Here is a 22,303-nt window from a genome sequence, read left to right as displayed (position 1 = left end):
ATGGGTTAAATACAAATATATCCATATCCATATTTATTTTATCTGACGAATATAAATAAGAATATAGATATTACTCGGATGAAAATATTTATATTCATATTTATTTTAAATGGATACGGATATAATTTAGATACTGGAAGTATGGATATAATTACGGATATAACTTATATAATTAAATTTTATAATTATAGAATCAAAGATATTATTAAATATATGATAAATCAAATTAATAATATATTTATATATTATTTATTTTTTAAAAAAATTAATAAGTGATATATAAAATTATATAAAAATACATATAGATTCGGTTATTTGGATATGAATCGGATAGTTGTTTATTCATATTCATATTTATTTTTTAATAAATATTAATATTAATATTAATATTAATTAAATTTTAAAATTTTTAATAATATTTATATTGATCGGATACAAAAAAAAATAAATTTGGAGGGATAACATCCATTTCATTTCCGCCCTCACTAAATTCTCACCGTCGGCTTCCATCCCACTTCAAATGCGCGGCCCACTGGTCCAAACCCAACTCGGATCGTTCCCGTGACGCAAGAAAACAGAAATCCGGCAAAGGGTTTGCGCATTTAGACCAATTTCTCCGCCGTCCCCTCTTTCTTCTCCCCTCTCCCTAGATCCCGGAAAGTCTCCATCCCGATCTCCGCCACCCTCGAATCGAATCGCCGAACGATGCGCTCCGCCTCTGTCGGCACCGCCGCCTCCTCTTCCTCGGAACGCTAACTCAAACCATAACCCTAATTTTAAACCCCTAAACCCCCCTCTCGCTGACGGCCAGGATGATGTCCGACGAGCCCTTCGCCCGTCACCGCGCCTTCATATCCTCCTCTGCAAGCGCCCCCGCCTTCCCCACCTTCTCCTCTCCCCCCGCCGCCGCCGACCACAGGAGCCCCAGCCCCAACCCCACACCCATCCGCCCCTCTCCCTCCTCCTCCTCCTCCACCTCCTCGGCCTCCGCCTCCAAGAACCGCCTCCACTCCCCTCCCTCCTTCGCCCACAACGCCCGCGTCGCCCTCGCCCTCGCCCCTGCTGCCGCCTTCCTCCTTGACCTTGGTGGAGCCCCCGTCCTCTCCGTCCTCGCTGCCGGCCTCCTCCTAGCCTACCTTCTGGACTCCCTCCGCCTAAAGTCTGGCGCCTTCTTCGCTGTCTGGTTCTCCCTCGTCGCCGCCCAGCTTGCCTTCTTCTTCTCCGCCTCCCTCCACTCCGCCATTTCCTCCCTCCCCCTCACCGCCCTCGCCCTCCTTGTCTCCGCCGAGACCACGTTCCTTGTGGGCGTCTGGGCCTCCCTCCAATTCCGATGGATCCAGATTGAGAACCCCTCCGTCGTCCTCGCCCTCGAGCGCCTCCTCTTCGCCTGCATCCCCGTCGCCGTCCCCGCCCTCTTCACCTGGGCCGTCGTCTCCGCTCTTGGCATGGCCAACGCCGCCTACCACTTCATGGCCTTCTCCTGCGTCTTCTACTGGCTCTTCTGCCTCCCCCACCCCTCCTCCTTCCGCTCCGGCAAGCAAGACCCCGCCGCCGCCGTGGATTCCCATATCCTTGGTCCCCTAGAGAGCTGCCTCCACACCCTCTACCTCCTCTTCGTCCCCCTCCTTTTCCGCATCGGCTCCCACCACTCCACCATCTTCTCGTCCTTCTCATCCGTCTGCGATATCCTGCTCCTCTTCTTCATCCCCTTCTTGTTCCAGCTGTACGCGTCCACGAGGGGGGCGCTGTGGTGGGTTACAAGGGACGCGCACCAGATGCACAAGATCCGGGTCGTCAATGGAGCAGTTGCGATGGTGGTGGTGGTGATCTGCCTCGAGGTCAGGGTTGTCTTCCATTCGTTCGGGAGGTACTTGCATGCTCCGCCCCCCTTGAACTATCTTCTTGTGACGGTGGCGATGCTTGGAGGGGCATCTTCTGTCGGAGCTTATGCTGTCGGTATGGTCGGGGATGCTTTCAGTTCAGCGGCCTTCACTGCCATGTCCATTCTTGTTAGCGGAGCCGGTGCTGTAGTTATTGGCTTCCCAATATTGGTATGCTCTGGACTGCTTGATATTTTTATCTCTAATTTCTTTTCTTCTTATGATCGTCTGATTCTGAAAATTAGTCTGAACTGTGACCTAGTTTGCAAGAAATTGGAAAGAACAAAATAATACAACATTAAGTGCTAGAATTAAAAAAGGTGTAGATGACTTTGTCTGCTACAGAAAGAGACTACTTAGATTTCACCAATGATTCTTGTGCATCTTTTGAACAATTCAAAGGTACAACAATATAGGTTCAGAGTTGTAGAGGCTTTTGACATGTTTCAAATGCAAATGTACCCCCTCATATGATGTGGTGCATGGGAAGGGGCATGGTGGTGGAGAGAGCAGTGGCATGATACCATGAAATGAGTGGGAGCCCAAGGGAGAACCACCAATGGCATAAATTAGTGGTTGACATACTGCATGATGAATAGGAAGGGTCAGAGAGAGAGAGAAAGAGAGAGAGGTTGTCATGACCTTGTTGGATAGATGGAGCATCGAGGTGTTTTGCAGGAAAAAAAAGGTGGGGGGGGGGGGTGTGGGGAAGGGGAGGTGTTGAAGACAGCTGCATTTCAAACCTTCCGTAGCCTCTTATTTACGGATAGCCCTGAAACCTTTAGAATAGAGAGGACCTCAAAACCATTTGGCCTTTTGACCAGCATATCTGACTTGTAATATCAAAGGGTTTTTAGATAATTTTCACAAGTTCACCTCCTGATTGATCTTTTTTGCCGTGTCTATCTATGAAATATATGAGCAAATGTTAGAGAGAATGGAAGTATGTACATCATCATCCTAATAAAAGCATGTTATGTACTCTATTTACCTACTATATGAACTTGTACATATTGTTATTACTTAATAATTATGCAATGACACACTGCGAGACAAGTGTGTGGCTTTTTTTTTTTTTTGGGAGAGGGGAAGAGGCTATGGGCTTTGGAGTGTAATGGTGGTGGTCAGCAGCTTGTTAGGTCATGCAAGAAAGGAGGGAAGGGGGAGTGGAGTTGCATCTTTAATCTCTCTTATCCTCCCTCGTCATGATAAACTTTGAAACAGGAAATAAAGAGACCTTAAGGCCATTAAGGTGCTAGATAGTTGCTGCCCTAACCATATGTTGGATTTGAGGATTTTCAAAGAATTGATAAATGTACTTTTGATTGAGTATTGAACATTGTCATTGTGTTTGTCTCTCACCAAAACATCTCTGAAGTGAAATAAGTACAAGGGAGTATAATATGGATTATATTTGACTGTTCACGAGTTATATAAGTTTTTATTGTGTTCAATTTGCTTCATGTTATTGTGTTGGGACCATTAGTTATCCAAGTTCAATATGACAAGTTAATAGGTTCATTTTGGTTTTTGGATACTTTTCAGCATAATAACATTTCTTTCAGCTGAAATCAAAACAAGCCGCAGAATAGGTTTTGCCTAAGACCTTAGAAGGAAAGTTATATGTGCTCATTGCTTAAAGACGTGTGCTGCTAGCATCGTATGCTGTCAATGTTCTCTGATCAGCTTTAGTCATCATATTTTACACACAACATCTTGAAGTGGAGATTTTTAAATTGTCTGGATGGGATGATATTCTTTAAGTGACTAAGATACCCAAAATCCATTGAGTAGTGGTAAGAAGCCTAAATGTTTCAATGATTCACACAAAAGTCATTAAGACAAGAGAGAAGTAAAGTGGTCAAAATGAACCTTTTGACAGCCATCAAATTTCTAGCAATAGGAGTTTTTGGGTTTTAGATTGATTGAAGTTGCATGTGTAAGAGTTGTGAAGAAATGCTATGACATAAGTTGTCAAAATGAACCTTTTGACAGACATCAAATTTCTAGCAATAGGAGTTTTTGGATTTCAGATTGATTGAAGTTGCATGTGTAAGAGTTGTGAAGAAATGCTATGACATACATTACAAGCTCTAAGTGCCAACAAATTGTCTATATAAAATTATGTTATCTGATGTAAAGTAGTTTTTTATTTAGTCAACATGAAGATAAAGTGTGAATGTGCATCAAGTAGAAGATAGAAGATTATTACGTGGAACCTGTCTTGTTTTATCCTTAAAAGCTAATGTGAACTTTTGCCCAGTACTCAGATCCTAAAATTACAAGAAACAGTGGCATTTTATAAACACCATAGCCAATCATGTTGATCTGTATCTTCTCTCGATTGGGATGAGATCCCAATTTGTCTATATTTACTAAAAGAAAAGGTCCAACTGTAGCAATAGTAATGAGGCATGCATCACTTAATAAAAAAATACAGTGAAAAAAAAAAAGAAAAAGAAAAAGGAACACAATCTACAACCTAAGGTACTTAATCTATAGATGTATACCATTGGGCTTGTGATTGAAACCTTCATATAAAATTTGCTTGTTTAAAATTCCTTAAGAAATGACCTTAGTATTCTGTGCCTCTAAAGTGATGCAAGGCTGTTGAGTAGCCACAACTATTTCCAATATTTTTGCTTTTCATGAATGATCCTATTTTTGTGGTGCTCCATGCTAGAAAATAAGAATTGTGAAATCTTTGAAGAAAAAGTTGTTATTGTCATGAATAGGGAAGACTTGGAACATTAGGCTCTCTTTGGAGAGTTTAGTGTGAACTTAGGAAATCTTTGCTTAGGTATTGTAGCCTGATGTGGTAAGTAAATGAAGTGTGGTTTGCCTAGTCATTGACAAGGTTGCAGGAAGTTTACTTGCTTGGCATTTCACTTGCCTCTCTTTATGTTTGATCGATTTTGGAAACTATAATGCCAGCTATGGAATAGAGAGGAATTAATTTATAGGGTTTTTACAAGGAGAATTTGGAGCTAGTGAAGGTTAACTTGGTTTGGTGGAATGAAGCTTATTGGCCTTCAAAGAGATGAGATGATTGCATGTTTCTGAATATTTTATAGCAAATTTTGGAAAGAGATGGTTAAGATATAAGATGAATGTGCTGCACTTATTTGGAAGGAGATTTGTTAAGTTATTGCAAGGGAAGAGGGCTACAGTTTCGTGGGAGCTGGGGGGTATTGGCAACCGCAATGGGTTTGTGAATAAGGACTGTTAATCTGGCAGTTTATAAGCAATATGATTGGTAATGGGCAGTATTGGTACTATTCTGCCCAAGGCTGATTAACTAGTCGATAATCATGTTGGGCCGGGTCCGAGTGATATGGATCTTATGATCATATTTTTCACCCCAAAATAAATTTGCACTGGAAATGCACTGAATGTGGTTCAATGAAGTCCAATATGAAACACCAAATGTCTATTGCATGAATAAACGAATATATATAAAACATTAATTAAATACAATGTATGAAATATTACATAAGATATACAATAGAATCCTAACTCTTGCCTTCACTGCCTACTCTCCTATCTGTCAAGTTCCTCTTCTCCTTCCTTCCCTCTCCCCTCTGCTTAGACCTCTTCATCCTCCATAAATGCTACAATGTCATGAGCAACTGTCCATCTGTCTCTCCAACTACAAGATGACCTACTACTTGCAAGTATGGCTTCAACCACCTTCATGTGTCTTTCTGTGGCCTTGGCTTGCTCTATGTTTGTTTTGATTATGACCAATGTCCCTTAGCATGTCCTGAACAAGATTTTCACACCAGGTTTAAGCTTGAGTTTTGTTACCTGGCCAGAGCGTGACCTAGAAATTCGAATCCAGGCTGAACCAAGTTGAGTCTAAGCTATGGTTGGGCTTGGTTTGAGCTTGGTTCATGAGCATTTCTAATATGGAACATTTTGGGATAAGATGAGATGATGCTGATGTATGGTGAGCTGCTTGTCTACTAGTTTTGCACAGTCAACTGATTTTGTAAGGAAAGAACAAGAGAAAGCTATGCCCCCCCCACCTCTCCCCTCTGTGAAAAAAAAGAAGAAAAAAGAAAAGGAGACAGAAAGCAAGTAGGGATTCAATAGTGGCAATGCAAATGTAAGTGCAAGTGCAGATAAGCAGGTCTTGTTGAATGGAAGTACCCAAGAAGCATATGTACAAGATAATTGTAAGTAGTAGAAATCTGACTATCTAATTATTACGTTTTTACAGATTCAAGAAAATCACAAAATAGTGAATGATATTTCATACATCTTTTCTCAAACCAAGATTGATTTGATTGATGACCAAAACTATAAAATGTTCACTCTGATGTGATTACAAATTGAACATTTGCAGCGATGGTTTCCCATTGCCAAAAGCTAATTCTCATGTCTACTTTAAATTGATATATGCAGTTAGCATAATTGCAGTTTTTTTTTTTTCTTTTTTTTGTCCCGGGGGGGGGGGGGGGGGGCGCGTTCATGACAACATGACATCGCTTCCGGGACATTCACTTCTGCATATACATACATATATAAATACACTGTAAAGTCAGAGTCCAACTTCTTTCCTTTAAGATTATGGCTATTTTATAACTGCATTTAATGTCATGTCAAACTACTGATATTATGCATTACTGTTTCTTCAGTTCATCCCTCTTCCATTGATTTCCGGCTTCTATCTAGCTCGATTCTTACGAAGAAAAGCTTGTCGTCATACTTTGCCTTTGTGACATTAGCAAGCTTGATGGTTCTATGGTTTGTTGTGCATAACTACTGGGATCTCAATATCTGGATTGCTGGCATGCCTTTGAAATCCTTCTGCAAGTTGATAGTCGCAAGTGTATTGATGGCGATGGTTGTTCCTGGGTTGGCACTTCTTCCATCAAGACTCCGCTTTTTGACTGAGCTTGGACTTATTAGTCATGCATTGTTGTTGTGTTACATAGAGGATCGCTTCTTCAATCATACCACGATATATTATTTTGGATTTGATGAAGAAGTGATGTATCCAAGTTACATGGTTTTGACAACAACATTTTTGGGCTGGGCTCTAGTGAGGAGGTTGTCTGTGGATCATCGGATTGGACCAAAAGCTGTCTGGATGCTGACTTGTCTATATTCTTCAAAGCTAGCAATGCTATTTATTACATCAAAGTCAGTTCTGTGGGTGTCATCCGTTCTTCTTTTGGCTATTTCCCCACCAGTGCTTCTTTACAAGTATGTTGCAAACCATCTCTTTTCTTTGTCCTCATGTTTTGTTCACAGGATCATCAATACTCTATTTTAGTTTCATGTCATGTTGATTTTCCTTAAATATTTTTAGGTTACTTTGCTTATTGCTTCACTTCTATATTTATTTGCCTTTAAATGCTTGTCATGCAGTCATTGCATTCCTATGAACTTAGTTTTTTTTTTTTTTTTTTTTTTTTTTTCTGGTTGAGTTTTTTCAGAGACAGGTCAAAAGGAGCTTCAAAAATGAAAGTCTGGCAAGGCTATGCTCATGCATGTATCGTAGCTCTGTCTGCCTGGTTGTGCAGGGAAACAATCTTTGAAGCTCTTCAATGGTGGAATGGAAGGCCTCCATCAGATGGTTTGCTTTTGGGTTCCTATATTTTGTTAACAGGAATCGCATGCATACCAATTGTTGCTCTTCACTTTTCCCATGTCCAGGTATTTGCAACTCAGGTTCTTCAGTTTACTATTAGGTGTTGAAAGTTGAATTATTATAAATTTAGTATTTTTACTGGTAACATTTTGTTAGAGTATTGACATGTGGAAAACAATATTAAGAATGAGATAGAGATAGGTATATGGATATGGGAGGACATGGTTTTCTGAAAGGACTGCCATAATCCAATTATGGTTTGCATTAGTTTAAACTACATAGGTTGGTTTGGGTACCTGCCAACTTGTTTCAAAACAAACATTACATTTTCCCAAAGTTCACTTGTCCAGGATCTCAATATCAATTGCAAGGACTGACATCAGGTTGTGAGCCAATCGTAATCTTCTCAATGGTGATCTTCTTGAAATCTAATGCTCATTCCATGAACTATTCATCCAGCTGCAGATAATGGAAAGAACTTCATTTAATATTTTATGTATTAAAACTTGCCAAAACTCAGAATTCTGTAATGCATAAACATTGAAGACACCTATTTATTTCATGCACATGATCCTAACTGTTCTAGAGCCGTCTTATCAAACCTATAACTTTTTGAATACTTTTTTGATTATAATAGTCAAATTTAATATGAAATTCCATATTTAACACTGCTACTAGATTGCATGGCTTTGAATATTTAGAATATTTTTGGAATTTTGGATATGAATTATTCAACCTTGCATTCTTGTGCTTGGCCACAATATGGGGCATCTTGGCTTAGAACTCCTGTACGCAGCATCAAATTTTTTTTTGATCTTGTTGTAATGATGTTATTTGTTATCCAAACTTTGGATTTTGCTCATTGTCAAAGGAAGGATTATCTTACGAGGTACGCCATCTCGATGCTAGACCCTATATCAATATCATCTTGGTACAGTGTCAGGAAGCTTGATACAGGGATCAGTTCGGCATACCGACACTCGGTATGCTCCTTGTACCATTTATTGGTTCGGTGCTTGTATTGGTCCATATGCACTGGTACCAATTGATATGGGGTACTGTGATTATACCCTTATAAGGATACCCTTTAATGACATCAAATTTTCTGCTATCCTGCCAAGCTGATTGTAGAAGTTTATTTTGTCTATCATTTCAATCCAGACTTTGACAAATGGATACAAGGTCCGTCAAATGTATTCCCTAAGGATATTCTCACATTGAAAAATTATATGTGTGCAGTCCATTAACTGGAGCTGCATAGTTATATCAATTCTCTTGATGATTTCTCAGTAGCACTTATCTAGGTCAGCGATCTGCATCCAAACAGAATGACAAGCTTAGTTTGATCCTTATAACACCTTTAGACTGTAGAGATCTAAAACCGGAAGTCCCTTGGCAGAATTACATCAACTTAATGATGATCCTGACCTCAGGGTCCTTCAGTTATGGGCATAAACCAAATCGTGCAACAGCTGTATAAATATTTACCTATGCATATGGAAACCTAGAGATGGTTAGAATACAGCTCCAAGACTGGAGGAGACCAGATTGTTTTTGGATCTCCACAACCGGTGACCTATGAGCCACTGTGACAGAAAAAGCCACAAGCTAAAGCTTCTTTTGTGAACACCTGAATACTGAAGGTAATATATAATTGACTGACAACAAGAAATGAGAGTAAATACTTTTTGATAAGGATATCATCCTGATATCTTTTCATCCTTTTAAATGAGAGTATATACTTTTTGATATAAATACTATCATTACAACAATCACTTATTCCCAGTCCCTAATATCTTTTCATCCTTTTTAATTGATTATTTTGACTGTTCTTTCAATTCTGCAGTCCAATTAAAATGAAGAACTCCAGTCTAATATCAAAATTTCAGCAAACCTAAATTCTTCTTTATTCATTCATGAAACTCCTTGTGATTCTTGATCTGACATCTAGCTTCTTGATTCTCAAGAGAGACCCTGATCATCCATCACTTATTTTCTATGAGAAAGCCTCCTTCCCAGCTTCTTTTATTGAAATTCAGGCCTGATTTAATTTTCTGGCAAATCATATTGTTCCAGCCTTTTAACAAACCCTGTTACATTACTCTATGCCTGCCTCTACTTTGTCCTACATTAATATTAGGATCTAGTTAGCTAAGACAGCAAGTTTGAGAGTGTGAGCTTCTATTTGAAAAAAAAAAAAAAGGGTATATGCTTGATGCATGTATTTTCTTAAACTTCTATGATTAGATTTTTTTTTTTTTTCATTTTTAACCATTTAATCACCATCATGATACTGAATCACCATGGATGAACTATGGGTACCACTGTCCTTTATTAGCATTTCTAAATCACCGAGAAAAGTGAGTAGATGTGAATGAGTTTCCTGATAAAATTTTGTCTGTGTATTCCATACTCAATAATTTTCCTTTAATGCATAGTGAAATAACATGTTGCAATTATGTACAAGCAGAAAGGGTCAACCTTTTTGTAGAACTACAAGATGTTATAAATAAATGTTAGTTTCTTTTTATATAGATGAGTTGTTATTTAATTGTCCTATTGGACCTCGTTATGTTGTTGTGTTTCACCCAACTCTTGTTCTAGACCATGCTATTCTAGCACAGATACCAGTTGAGAGTTGATTGTTGGTTTCATTCATATTACTCTTCTATGCACAGTCAGCAAAAAGATTCCTTGTGCTCGTGGTGGCTACGGGTCTGCTATTTATCCTTATGCAGCCTCCTATTCCCCTATCATGGGCATTCCAGTCAGACTTGATAAAAGCAGCGCATAATTCTTCTGATGATATTTCAATTTATGGTATTGTGGCTTCTAAGCCTACATGGCCATCATGGTTGCTTATAGCAACGATCTTACTGACATTAGCAGCTGTCACCTCCATCATTCCTGTCAAGTATATTGTTGAGTTGAGGACATTTTACGCAGTTGGAGTCGGAGTGACATTAGGCATCTATATTTGTGCAGAATTCTTCTTCCAGGCAGTAATTCTGTACCCCCTTCTTGTTGCAACCATTGTCTGCGCTTCTGTCTTTGTAGTCTTCACACATTTTCCATCCGCATCGAGTACAAGAGTTTTGCCATGGGTATTTGCTTTACTAGTAGCCCTCTTCCCAGTGACATACTTGCTGGAAGGACAGCTGAGAACCAAGAGCACTGAAGAAGGGGAAGAAGCAGTTAAGTTCACTACTATGCTGGCAGTTGAAGGGGCAAGAATGTCGCTTTTGGGTCTCTATGCCATGATATTTATGCTGATTGCATTGGAGATCAAATTTGAGCTGGCATCGTTGTTACATGAGAAAGCCCTTGACAGAGGTGTTGCACCAAGTCAGTCTGGTCAGAACCCTGGCTTCCCACCAAAACTTAGGCTCATCCAACAACGGAGGGCATCGGCGACACCATCCTTCACAATCAAGAGGTTGGCAGCTGAGGCTGCTTGGATGCCAGCAGTGGGCAATGTCTCTGCAGCTCTGTGCTTTGTCATCTGCCTGATACTTAATATGCATCTTACTGGCGGCTCTAATCGTGCAATATTTTTCCTTGCACCAATCCTGTTGCTTCTCAACCAGGACTCCGATATATTTGCAGGTTTCGGGGACAGGCAACGATATTTTCCGGTGACAATGGCCATCTCTGGCTACTTAGTCTTGACTGCCTTGTACAGGATATGGGAGGAAGTCTGGCATGGAAATTCTGGATGGGGACTTGAGATTGGTGGGGCTGGATGGTTTTTTGCTGTGAAGAATGCTGCCCTTCTTATTCTTACCTTACCAAACCACATTGTCTTCAATCGCTTTATGTGGGACTATGTGAAGCAAACAGACACAATGCTACTGCTGACAGCGCCTCTTAATTTGCCATCAATCATAATAACAGATATAGTTACAGTGAGGGTGCTAGGATTATTGGGCGTTATTTATTCTCTTGCTCAGTACTTGATATCAAGGCGATAAGAATTGCAGGAATGAAATATATATGAAGCAGGTTAGGTCTGCAAAAAGTGGTACACTTTTTTGGGTTTCAGTTTTCTTTCCTTTTGCATCGAATAAATATGGTTGAGTTGCTGAGGTTGTTTCCGTTCATTGCTTTACAGGTTACAACCACACTTTAACATCTTGGAGCTCAAAACTTTGTAGTTTCTTTTTCTTGGTGAGGAGAGCCAAATTTCTCTGGGAATTTGTCTTGATGAACAAGCATATGGGCATCAAAGGAGCTAGTAAGCTGGGTAGAAAGGTGAAAGATCAATTGTTTTGTTCGATGAAGGTGTGGTTTCGTGTAAACTTAAGAACCATATACTGAGCCAAGATCTGCTTCGCATCTTTACTTGATCTGCATTAGAATGGGGTGTTTAATGCTTTTGCTTATATAACAGCCCAAGTTGAAGTGGCTTACCAATTTTTCTATACTGGCAGTCTTTTTGTCTAAGTGAATATGGCACACCAGAAAAACAGACTGCAATTTCTCACAGATTTCTGCTTTCTAGTATTTTGAATCACTAATAACCTGCAGACTTGGAGTATGTTTCTTAGACAGCTTCTGGCATAACCTGCACTAAAATGAAAAGGTTTTGATGATCTAGAGAGGAATTATTTAGAAACCTAACTTGTTGAAGCTGATCAGTATACCCATTAACAAAAGCAGATTTTCCTGGTGGTTGAGGAAGCAGGGGTGCAGATTTTGTTAAAATTTAGGATCACCCTCCATATCTTATATAATGTAAAATTTTTCTTATGCGGCTAGGGTCATTTGTTAAATTAATAATTTAAGTTTTTGGATTTGCTTGGACAATTTTGATATATATTCTTTTTAATTGTTTTAGTCCATATTTGCACCACTACAATTTTAGAGCCTGTTCCTCTGTTGGAAATCCCCACTGCCGTGGTCAACTACCCAAAAGCTGCTAGTCCACTGATGTAAAATGTTTCTACCATTGAGCAAGTAGTTTTATGAGGGTCCAGGACAATCAAATATGTTTCCTTAGCATTTAGGGGCTGTTTGTATCTCTGTCGTTCAATATGCAACTTGAGTTTCAAGTAGATGAGTTATAGGTGCTCAACCTTCCTATTTGGAGGAAAACTGAGAGGGAGTGGAGGGAGGGAGAGATGGATGAGAGGGAGAAATAGAAGGAAGGGGTGGATAGAGTGGAGGGAGGGAGAGATGGATGAGAGGGAGAAAAAGAAGGAAGGGGTGGGTAATATTAGATTTGATGTAGATCATTTTAGCTACTAGAGTAAGAAGAGATAGGATTTAGAAACAAAATTTGCTATATTGAAAGCTGAGTCACGAGCGAAATTTTTAAAAATCATAATTTGATTTTATAGTATTTGATTTTGATTTTTTTTTTTTTAAATCTTGTAATTTTTCAAGATCCATGATATAGTGTTATGCTCTTTAAAGTGAGATACATTTAGCGATCGAATCTAAATTTCATCATTTGGGTCCTTAAATAAGCTGATCAAATTGAAATTCTTCTTAGGAGAAGAGATTTTGACCAAGTATTTTTTTCAATTCGTGAATAATTAAGTGGAGTGATAGGTGGTAAAATTGATATAGAAATTATAATCTATTTTTTGCAGGATTTTTATTTTTTTATTATTTTTATTAATTATATTTATTTTTTTAATCCAATTCTATTCGAATTAAACTATTCAATTTGAATTGTATAAAGACCTCATTACTATTATAAATAGGAACTATATTAGTTTATGATTTATATAAAAACAAAAGATATATTTTTTATTTTTATAATTTTTTATTTTTTTTTATTTTTTTCTTGAAAGATACTTAAAAGATTTTTTTTTTCCTAAATGAATCAGTAGGAGGAAGAAAAAAGGGTGATGCCCCTCTATTCTCACCATGCCTGGTGGTCTATCAATCAAAGCACCACTAGAGCTGCTATGAGCCACATGTTCGTTGGAGGATCATGATCTCTCTCATCATGAACTTGCATAATGCATTACCGACAACAATGGAGAGCTAGGTCAGCTGCATAGGTGGTTTTCATGAGAAGGGCACCAAGGGGTGCACGGGAGACGGGGTTTGGTGTTTGTGGGGGAGCGGGAACAAGTTGCAACATTTTGAGCATCAGCTGCAGCCCTTAAATAGCTTGAGGTGTAAACCACCTACAAGCTTCCGAACACTGTAAACGCTATAGATGATTCATGCCTGCATCTTGAGCTGCGGGGCCTTAATCAGTCCTTTAAAGTAGCTGTAAGTTAGCATCTAGATATTCTGGGAAATAGGATAAACTGTGTAGTGGTGATAGAAATGTGAAACAGAGCCATGCACTTTCATTCGACCAGAATTAAATTCACTTAGACCATTCAATGATCATGGTATATACTTATAACTCGAGTTCAAAGAATCCCTACATACATATCCAAAACTTTAACATCCACAAAAACAACATATAATTAGGTCTCACAATCACTGATACAATCCCTAATGTTCCAGAACCTTCTATGATATTATTAAGGGTGTCATAGCCCACATTTCCCCCCATTAAATGTGGCTTACCATCAGATGATGTTAGAGGATCAAAAGAGGGCAGAGAAAACTTGAATGTGATCGTTGCTAGGAAGTTGCTCCTGGGAGGTATATGCGGTGAATATTGCTGACGGAAAGTTTCTCCCGGCAGGTTGGGCATCTCTTCTGCACTCGGATGGCATTAGTGATGCAAGCTTTGCAAAATACATGCCCACAAAGTGTGGATGTCTCCTCTTTCATGGTGTCCATACAAATAGCACATCTCAGCTTCACTTCCTTGAAGTCAGACATGTATTGGCTGCTTGATGCCTGTCCACAGCAAATCACGTTAACATGAGATGAAGTGATGAACTTTATGTGCACCCACAAACATAAACAGATATTTGAACAGCTAATAAAATCAGATTAATCTATAGTCAGTAAGAAATGTTGTTCTGATTGAAAAAATAATGGGGCATCCAGTATCCATATTCATGAAACTGAGGAACAAGAAGGCCGTGACTCTTGAAAATTTTAGAAAGCATGATTAGTAAAAAAAAGAAAGAATTTAGAGAAAGTGTACCAGCATTGCTGGTAAGCACATAACTGATAATGTAAGCATACATGTAGTTTTTATGTTAAACTGTAAATGTGCATCCACATAGAGCAGCTGCTAATAGGTTTGATGACTTTTAGATCCGATAAGTAGTCTTGATGGTCCGCCAGTCGAACTGAGTTTTTGGTATCAAAAATGTTGAGAAGTCCAGTCTAGAAACTAGTAAAACATGTGCATAAATGCATAGATCTCTTAACAGAAGATCCTCTTGCCATGTTCCTTTTCCTCCTTGAATCCATTACTCAAAAGTATTATTACCGAAATAAATGATTCCCTAGGCAGGAAAAGGTGAAATCGATGCATACCTTGCTGGATTTCCAAGCATTGGGGTTTCTGAATCTATCTTCTAACGTATTAGCACCACCACTTGAATTCCCAGAATATCCATAAGAGGCTGCCGCAACACAAAAAGCATTACAAAAACTGGTATGCATCAATATACCCATCAAACTCAGTTCAAAGAGAAGGCAGTCAAGTATATACAAGCAGTACACAGAACTGTGGAAAAAATAGAAGATGAAACAGAAAAGAACCCTCGTAAGCCTCTTCTTGATACCACCTTTCAAAGAATTTTCCAGCATACTTAGATTATCATAGTTGCCTCAGTATCAGAAAGCATGTCTTAGGAGAAATCTCCTACAGCTCTAACCCCTACCCGGGCTAAAAAAAAAAAAAGACCTCTTCTTGATACTACCAGTCAAAGTTTTTCCAGCATACTTAAATTATCCTATTTGCCTCAGTATCTGAAAGCACGTCTTAGTAGAAATCTCCTACAGCTCTAAACCCTGCCCCGGCTAAAAAATAGAATCCAGAATTGGCAAAGAGTAGCTTTATAGTTGCTTTGCTCATCAACAATTTAGCTTTTTGCAGCCACCTTTTGGTCAAGTTAGCAAATAATAGTCCAAAAGGTATCTTAGGAAACCAAGATGCCTTGATAAGAGTCAGGAAAAAAAACCTAAATCCAAGCTAAATGGTTTAAGGAAAGATGTTAGGAAGCAGAAAAAGAGGCCAAATATTAAAGATAGGTTTCTTTTAAGAAAAAAAGAAAAGAAAAAAAAAAAAGAAAGGCAGTGTAACAGAGAACTTTGACCAATGAAAACAAGGAATTCTTGGAGGACTAGCATGCCATATCTTTTGGAAGCAAAAAGCTACAACAAGAAGGAATTTGAAAAGAAATCCAACCCCTTCAAATAAAAGTTCTATCATCAGCCACTTTTTTTAGGAGAACCACACCTTAAAGCATCATGTAACCTCGAGAACTCCTCAAGATCAAATATAATAACCTATAATGCAACCAGGAGACCACACTATGGAACCATAGAATCCTCTATCTAACAATGTCAAGAGCTCACCTAGAACTTTAAAACAACCTCCGCAATCCAAGTGGCAAATAATACCAGACCACAGAACTATACAGCTCATAATTGTAGTTTCCTGCTTAAACACCATATAGCAACTGCCCTTCAAAGTGGATGTCATACTCAATAAAAAATTCCCCATGCCATTTACACTAACTTCTAGTAAGGGTCTGAATGGTTGGATGTAAATGCTCGCAAGTGCAGGCATCCTCTTTCTGAAGTGACTTTAAAGTCAGTTCACACTTCTTCATGGAGAAAGGCTAAATTTTGGCAGTTTGGTTCCCACCTCTGCCAAGCCAAATACAAGGAAGAAGTGATTCTTACTGACTCCACTTCAGGCCTGCCACTTTCTCCAAATCAAACAGGCCCCAAAAGTACTCCTTTACAACCACCACTAAATTCCCAAGATATGCAAGCACCTCAATTTTCATGAATCCTAACTGCAATTCTTAAAGAAATCCAAGCTGGTTGTCTTATCTTTGATTCAATCTTTGCTGTTGGAGAGGAATTTGGTTTCAGAGCATTTTCATCCAAAAAAAATTGAATTGTAACTGTCATAAGTAACTTCACACATTGATTGTCACAGTTGGAATGCATTTACTATGAGATATCATTGTGACTAAGTACAAGCACAAACTGTGGTCTTGTAGTCTGATCGACATTTTTAACCACTCTAAAACCACCAAAAACCTGTAAAATAGCCAAATTGTCACTCTTAAGGGTTGTTGTATCAAATACAAGAGAAAGGATAAAATGGAGTTTTTTTAATATAAAAAATAAAAGAAAGGAAAAAAGATCTCATTATTGTGAACTAGAAGCTACAAGATAGATTAGGTGTTTCTTTATTGTTTATCATTTATCCTTATCAGGTATCAGTTATCGCATTATTGATTTTACACTATAAGATAAATGAAACAAAGTTACAACTTCCCACTCCAAAGGATCAGAATGAAACAAAATTAGGTACTCCTTACACAGCCCACAACCTTGGCAAGTCATGTAAGCCATCTCGCTGGTGCCTTTACAAGTATGACGGAAATGGCTCCTTCCTAATGCCTTCAACGTCATCAGAGATTGGACACGAGTTCCATCTTAATGACTTCAACCTCATTGGAGCTTAAAGGCAAGCACCAAAGGAGAAGTCTTGTCCATGATCAATGTTATGTACATCATCATACAGCATGCACATTGTACCTACTACAAATCATCATATAGATTTCAACTATTCTCTCCAAAAGGGTAGTAAAAACCATCCATATGTAAGCACGCCCTGTTATCTTCCCTGAATGGCTTCACATTTGGCTTCAAGCAAATTCTTGAAAAAGTCCAAAGTAAAGGTGGTCAAACAAATCAGTTTGAGAAAATAAGGATTTAGGCACACTCAGAAATGCTGCAACTATCCGCAAGAATCCTATGATCTCAAAATTGTTCAGAAATGAAAAAAAATGGACAAAATGATTGATAACCAATTGCTTGACATAAAGATCCCATGCATGTGCAGAGAAGACCATATCTTGATGTTATCCCACATATTCTGCACCAACATGAGAAAAGAATCTAATAGTTGTTTCACTTTTGCCTAATAAAATCCAGATGTTCCCATTCTAGCAAAATCATGCCTCCTGCAACTTTTCATAAGAGAATATACAGACCTCAAAATTTACTGAATGCAACAAAATATAACAGACAACTAACTCAGGTCTAGTCTAAAAAACCATTGGTCTTTTTATACTCATCCTAATGTTTGTACAGCTATTGGTACAAACAAAGAATTTAGAATGTCCATCATCTCATAATAGCACTACTCAAGATCCATAGCAATTAAACATTCACTTATTCAGTAATTCCACTGAATAGTGAAGAGAATACAAATTCCACTTATCAACCATCACCAAATGATAGTAGATCAGCAAGAGTTTGCATTATGCAGACAAGATTGTGTCCATACTGATCATGTTCGAGAATATTACGCTATAATGGAAAATTTGATAAAACAGTGGATACCTTTTCAGCTTTGTAGACAATAGGAACACTTGTTAGTAAGAAAAAGAACGAATTCAGAAAATAAAACATGATTCTACTATGGCAAAAAAAGATTGTTCAATCACCTCCAACTCCAAGCCGAAGTTCTAAGTCCTCTTCTTTGATTGCAGGTGCCCATGGACTTGAATAAGGGAAAGACCTAAATGTCTAAAGGAAAGCAAACATACATGAACAGAAGTAAGGACCTGCCAAAAAATTCAATACATATCGTGAAGGAGACGATCAATCTGGTTTTGTGCATGTACCTCTCCTGAAGAGACAGCAGGATATATTGGCGCATAATCCTCATCATCCTTGACCATTACAAAGTCGGGACAACCTCTTAAGCAACTAGCAGCCAGCATACCTCCCTTTGATAGAAAAGCAGGCCCAAGCCTTAACTCAAGATCTTGAAATGTCTCCCTGCTTGATCTCGATCTACTCATGATCGATCAAGTTGCTCTCTCTCTCTGCAGTACCCAGAATTAGATTTGCATGGACACATTAAATAGACAGGACACCAAAAAACCGAAGAAAAAAAAATAAAAATAAAAATACATCATGTAGCCGAAAAAAAGTAGAATCTTTCTCAGTCAGAACATCACTAATCTGCGACTACTTGCGCAAGAACATATGGAAACAGGGGGCAAAGAAGGAAAATTTTTGACGGAGCTCCGCAAGCCAGAAGGATAATTTCATAGAAAGATAAACCAAAAAAAAAAAAGAAAAACAGGGAAATTGGGAAACTGGAAGAGAATGCTGCGGACAAGATGAATACTGTTCCAGAAATGGATTTTTTTAAAAAAAATAAAAAGCGCCAGAATAGATCCCAGGGAAGCAATTATCCCAAGAAAAGGAGAGAAGAGCTCAGATATCCACAAACACATAAAATCCACTGCAAAACAGAGAAAATCGGTGGGAATAACTGATCTTTACATCCACATCAGCCTTACCTCCAACAAAAGCCCCAATCTGTACAGAGAAATCAGGGATCCAGGACCGATCTCGCAGCGATGCAAAGGGGAATCAGGGGAATAGGAGTGAAGATGAGGGGGACGGGGATGAGAAACCCTAACCCTAGTTTAAAAGGTGGAAGGAGACACATCTACCACGGAAGAGTAAACTAAGTTAAATTAGTTACTTGCGAGACTAAACAAAGGGAAAAAGGTTAACTTTTCGATTAATTATCGACTATGCAAGGATTTTTTTTTTTTTCAAGGCCCAATCACCGGCAAGATCGTGAGATCGAAAGGGGCAGAGAGAAAGGGAATTCGTTTTGGAAGTGGATGAGCGGGAATTAAATAAATGGGAGGATAAGACAAATACTTATTCCTTAACACCCATATCTCGCCCTCCCGTTCGCATCTACCCAATGGGACCCACAGTTTATTCGGTGGGTGTGCCGGCGGGTCCGGCTTTAATTGCTTTAGCAAGAATATTCTTAGGACTTTTCTAAGTTAGTCGATTAAAAAATTAATTAATTTATCTATATTTTTATATTTTTTAAGATAAATAAATTATTTTTTATAAATAATATTTATATATAAAATTAAAAAAATTATTCATAGATGAATAAGTTATTTTTCTATAGTAATATTTATATATAAAATAAAAAAATCTTACCCATATAAAGAAATAAAAATTATATGGGGCGACACTATAAAATATCATATGGGCGGCTTTCATAGTATGTAATGTTTCTCTTAATATTAATCTTAAAGAATAAGTCTAAAATTAAAAAATTTTATTAACAGAGTTATTAATCTCGTGATTAAGTATTCTCTTATTCCTCGTTTTTAGTAATAGTGATACATATTACATGACCATATGATACATACTAAATATATAGCTAGGTAATACATATTGTAAGTTTTTTTGATAGATATCTAGCAACGACTTAATACCAATATAACTAAATTAATATATAATTTATCGAATACAGTTTTATCAGTACATAGTATATAATTAGTTGATACACATCTTGAAAATATTTATCTAATATCTCAATACATATCTTTATGTAAAATGATATATAATTTTTAAAATATAGTATTCATCAATATACAACATATGAGCAAATGATACACACTAGACGGCTTATTGATATATACTGTAATTTTTTTAATACACACCTAATAATATCCAATACATATCTACAAATAAATTGATACATAGTTTACCAAACTTAGTATTTATTAATATACAGTATATGGTTAATTGATATACACCTAGCAAAATTTCATCCAACGTCTCAATACACACTTCTAGGTAAAACAATACAGAGTTTTCATGAATTTTTAGATGTAAAGATCTAAAAAAAGAAGAAGAATTTAGAAGAGGAGAAAAGACCTCGAGGTGTGTATTGAGTTGTTGCTGGGTGTGTATTAAAAAACTTACAGTATGTATCGATAAGCTATTTAGTGTGTATCATTTGCTCATATATACCATGTATTGATAAATACTATATTTTGAAAACTGTATATCACTTTATCCAAAGGTGTGTATTGGAGTGATAGATGAATATTTTACAATGTATGTATCAACAAATTATATACCATATATTGATGAAACTGAGTTCGGTAAATCATGTATCAATTTAGATATAGGTATATATTAAGTCATTGTTAGGTGTATATCAAAAAAGCTTACAGTATATACCATTTGCTATATATTTAATGTGCATCATATGATCATAAATTATATATCGTATATGCTGAAAATGAGGAAGAAAGAGAATGTCTTAATCATGAAATTGATAACTCCGTTAGTAAAAAAAATCTTTGACTTTTAGACTTATTCTTTAAGATTGATATTAGGAGAAATGTAGCATACTATGAAGGCCCCCCATATGATATTTTATAGTGCCTGTCCCATATAATTTTTATTCTACTCAAGGGAGTGGCTAAATCATTTTTCCATCAATCAAAAAAATAATTTTTTAATTCATTCCTAATATATCTAAAATTTATCATAATAATATAATATAATATAATATATAATCATATTATATAATATAATATACTATATTATTATACTATATTATAATAATATAATATATTATTATATATAATAATATATTATGTTATATTAATATAAGATATTAACCTAATATAATATGATATATTATAATATATTAATATATTATAAAATTATAATATAATAATATATTATATTATTATATATAATAATATTTATATAATAATAATATAATATATTCATATATAATAATTTATATTATATTAATATAATATATTAATATATTATATTATTTTATTATAATATATTAGAATATGATATATTATATTATAATAATATTTATATAATAAAAGATATTATGAAAATATGGATAGATCATAGCAACTTATTTAGAAAACTAGTATACAAAAGAATATCGATAACAGATTTTTGAATTATTTTCTAATGCATAAAAGAATATAGATTAGTTATTTTTCTATCTAAATATTACTAAAAAAATACTTGTCTAAGAAAATATAAATTTTGGATAAATTTTTTATCCTCAAAAGAACTTTAAGGGCTTATTCTTTTATTGGTAAATATCATGAAAAAATTAGTTAACTTTTTCATTGATCAATTTTTTTATGTTCTCATATTTTTCAAGATAGATAAGTTATTTTTCTATAGATAGCATTTACCTATACAATAAAAAAAAATCTTATCCACTTAGGTATTATTTGGTAGGGGGTGATATTTTATATCATCATATTGATGTGAGTTAGTTGATATGATCATCTTATTTGGCATTATAAAATCTCATCTAGTGATGAAGAATCTGATAATAAATTTAGTGACAGGACATCATCGGATATTAGTAATGTGCTGAAATTTTTTTGGGACAACAATATTTCTAATCAGTAAATTGGGGAGAAAAAAAAATTTTCCTCTTCTCTTTTTTTTTATCTTTCATGTTCAATAACACTCCCTATAAAAAAAAATTAGGTTGATTTTTTTCTCTGATCTTTCATCTTCATCAATACTTTTTTTATTTATCTACTAGATGCCTATTTTATTTTTATTGACAGATTTAATTAAATAGTATGATATTTTTTATTTATTTATTGGATATCTATTTTATTTTTATAGATAATTATGGTTAATTTACATGGATGGATCATACTAAACCTTTATATTTTTTTTCTCATTTTAATTTGATGAGCTGAATCATTCCTAACAGACAGCCCTAATATTGATGGTCAAAATTGGCTAAATCTAGTCGAGCCTGATTATATATAATACTATCATAATATCATTTTAATAACCTAATAAAAATAGATATCTATAATAATGATAATTATAATAATAATAATATATATTATTATTACTACTA

General features: G+C 36.4%; 2 protein-coding genes across 2 annotated transcripts; one reads left to right on the top strand and one right to left on the bottom strand.

Annotated features, from left to right (window-relative positions):
* The first annotated feature begins 526 nt into the window (after positions 1 to 526).
* Positions 527 to 11,964, top strand: LOC105060374 (uncharacterized). Its single transcript, XM_029260529.2, is given in 6 exon segments — positions 527 to 2,051; positions 6,521 to 6,563; positions 6,566 to 7,091; positions 7,316 to 7,544; positions 10,158 to 11,481; positions 11,591 to 11,964. Coding segments are annotated over 5 exon segments (3,330 nt in total). The 5' UTR covers positions 527 to 812; the 3' UTR covers positions 11,451 to 11,481; positions 11,591 to 11,964.
* Positions 11,965 to 13,813: 1,849 nt separating this feature from the next.
* Positions 13,814 to 19,049, bottom strand: LOC105060375 (uncharacterized). The gene is made up of 5 exons (XM_010944045.4): positions 18,912 to 19,049; positions 18,225 to 18,428; positions 18,045 to 18,126; positions 14,884 to 14,972; positions 13,814 to 14,292 (listed from the first exon to the last, which is right to left on the bottom strand). The coding sequence occupies exons 2-5, from the start codon at positions 18,402 to 18,404 to the stop codon at positions 14,071 to 14,073; spliced, it is 573 nt and encodes a 190-aa protein (XP_010942347.1). The 5' UTR covers positions 18,405 to 18,428; positions 18,912 to 19,049; the 3' UTR covers positions 13,814 to 14,070.
* Between the last annotated feature and the right edge of the window lie 3,254 nt (positions 19,050 to 22,303).

Source organism: Elaeis guineensis, chromosome 1 (assembly GCF_000442705.2).
Source record: "Elaeis guineensis isolate ETL-2024a chromosome 1, EG11, whole genome shotgun sequence".
NCBI lineage: Eukaryota > Viridiplantae > Streptophyta > Magnoliopsida > Arecales > Arecaceae > Elaeis > Elaeis guineensis.
The sequence above is the reverse complement of the archived record's forward strand: the minus strand, read 5'-3'. Positions and strand labels throughout refer to the sequence as shown.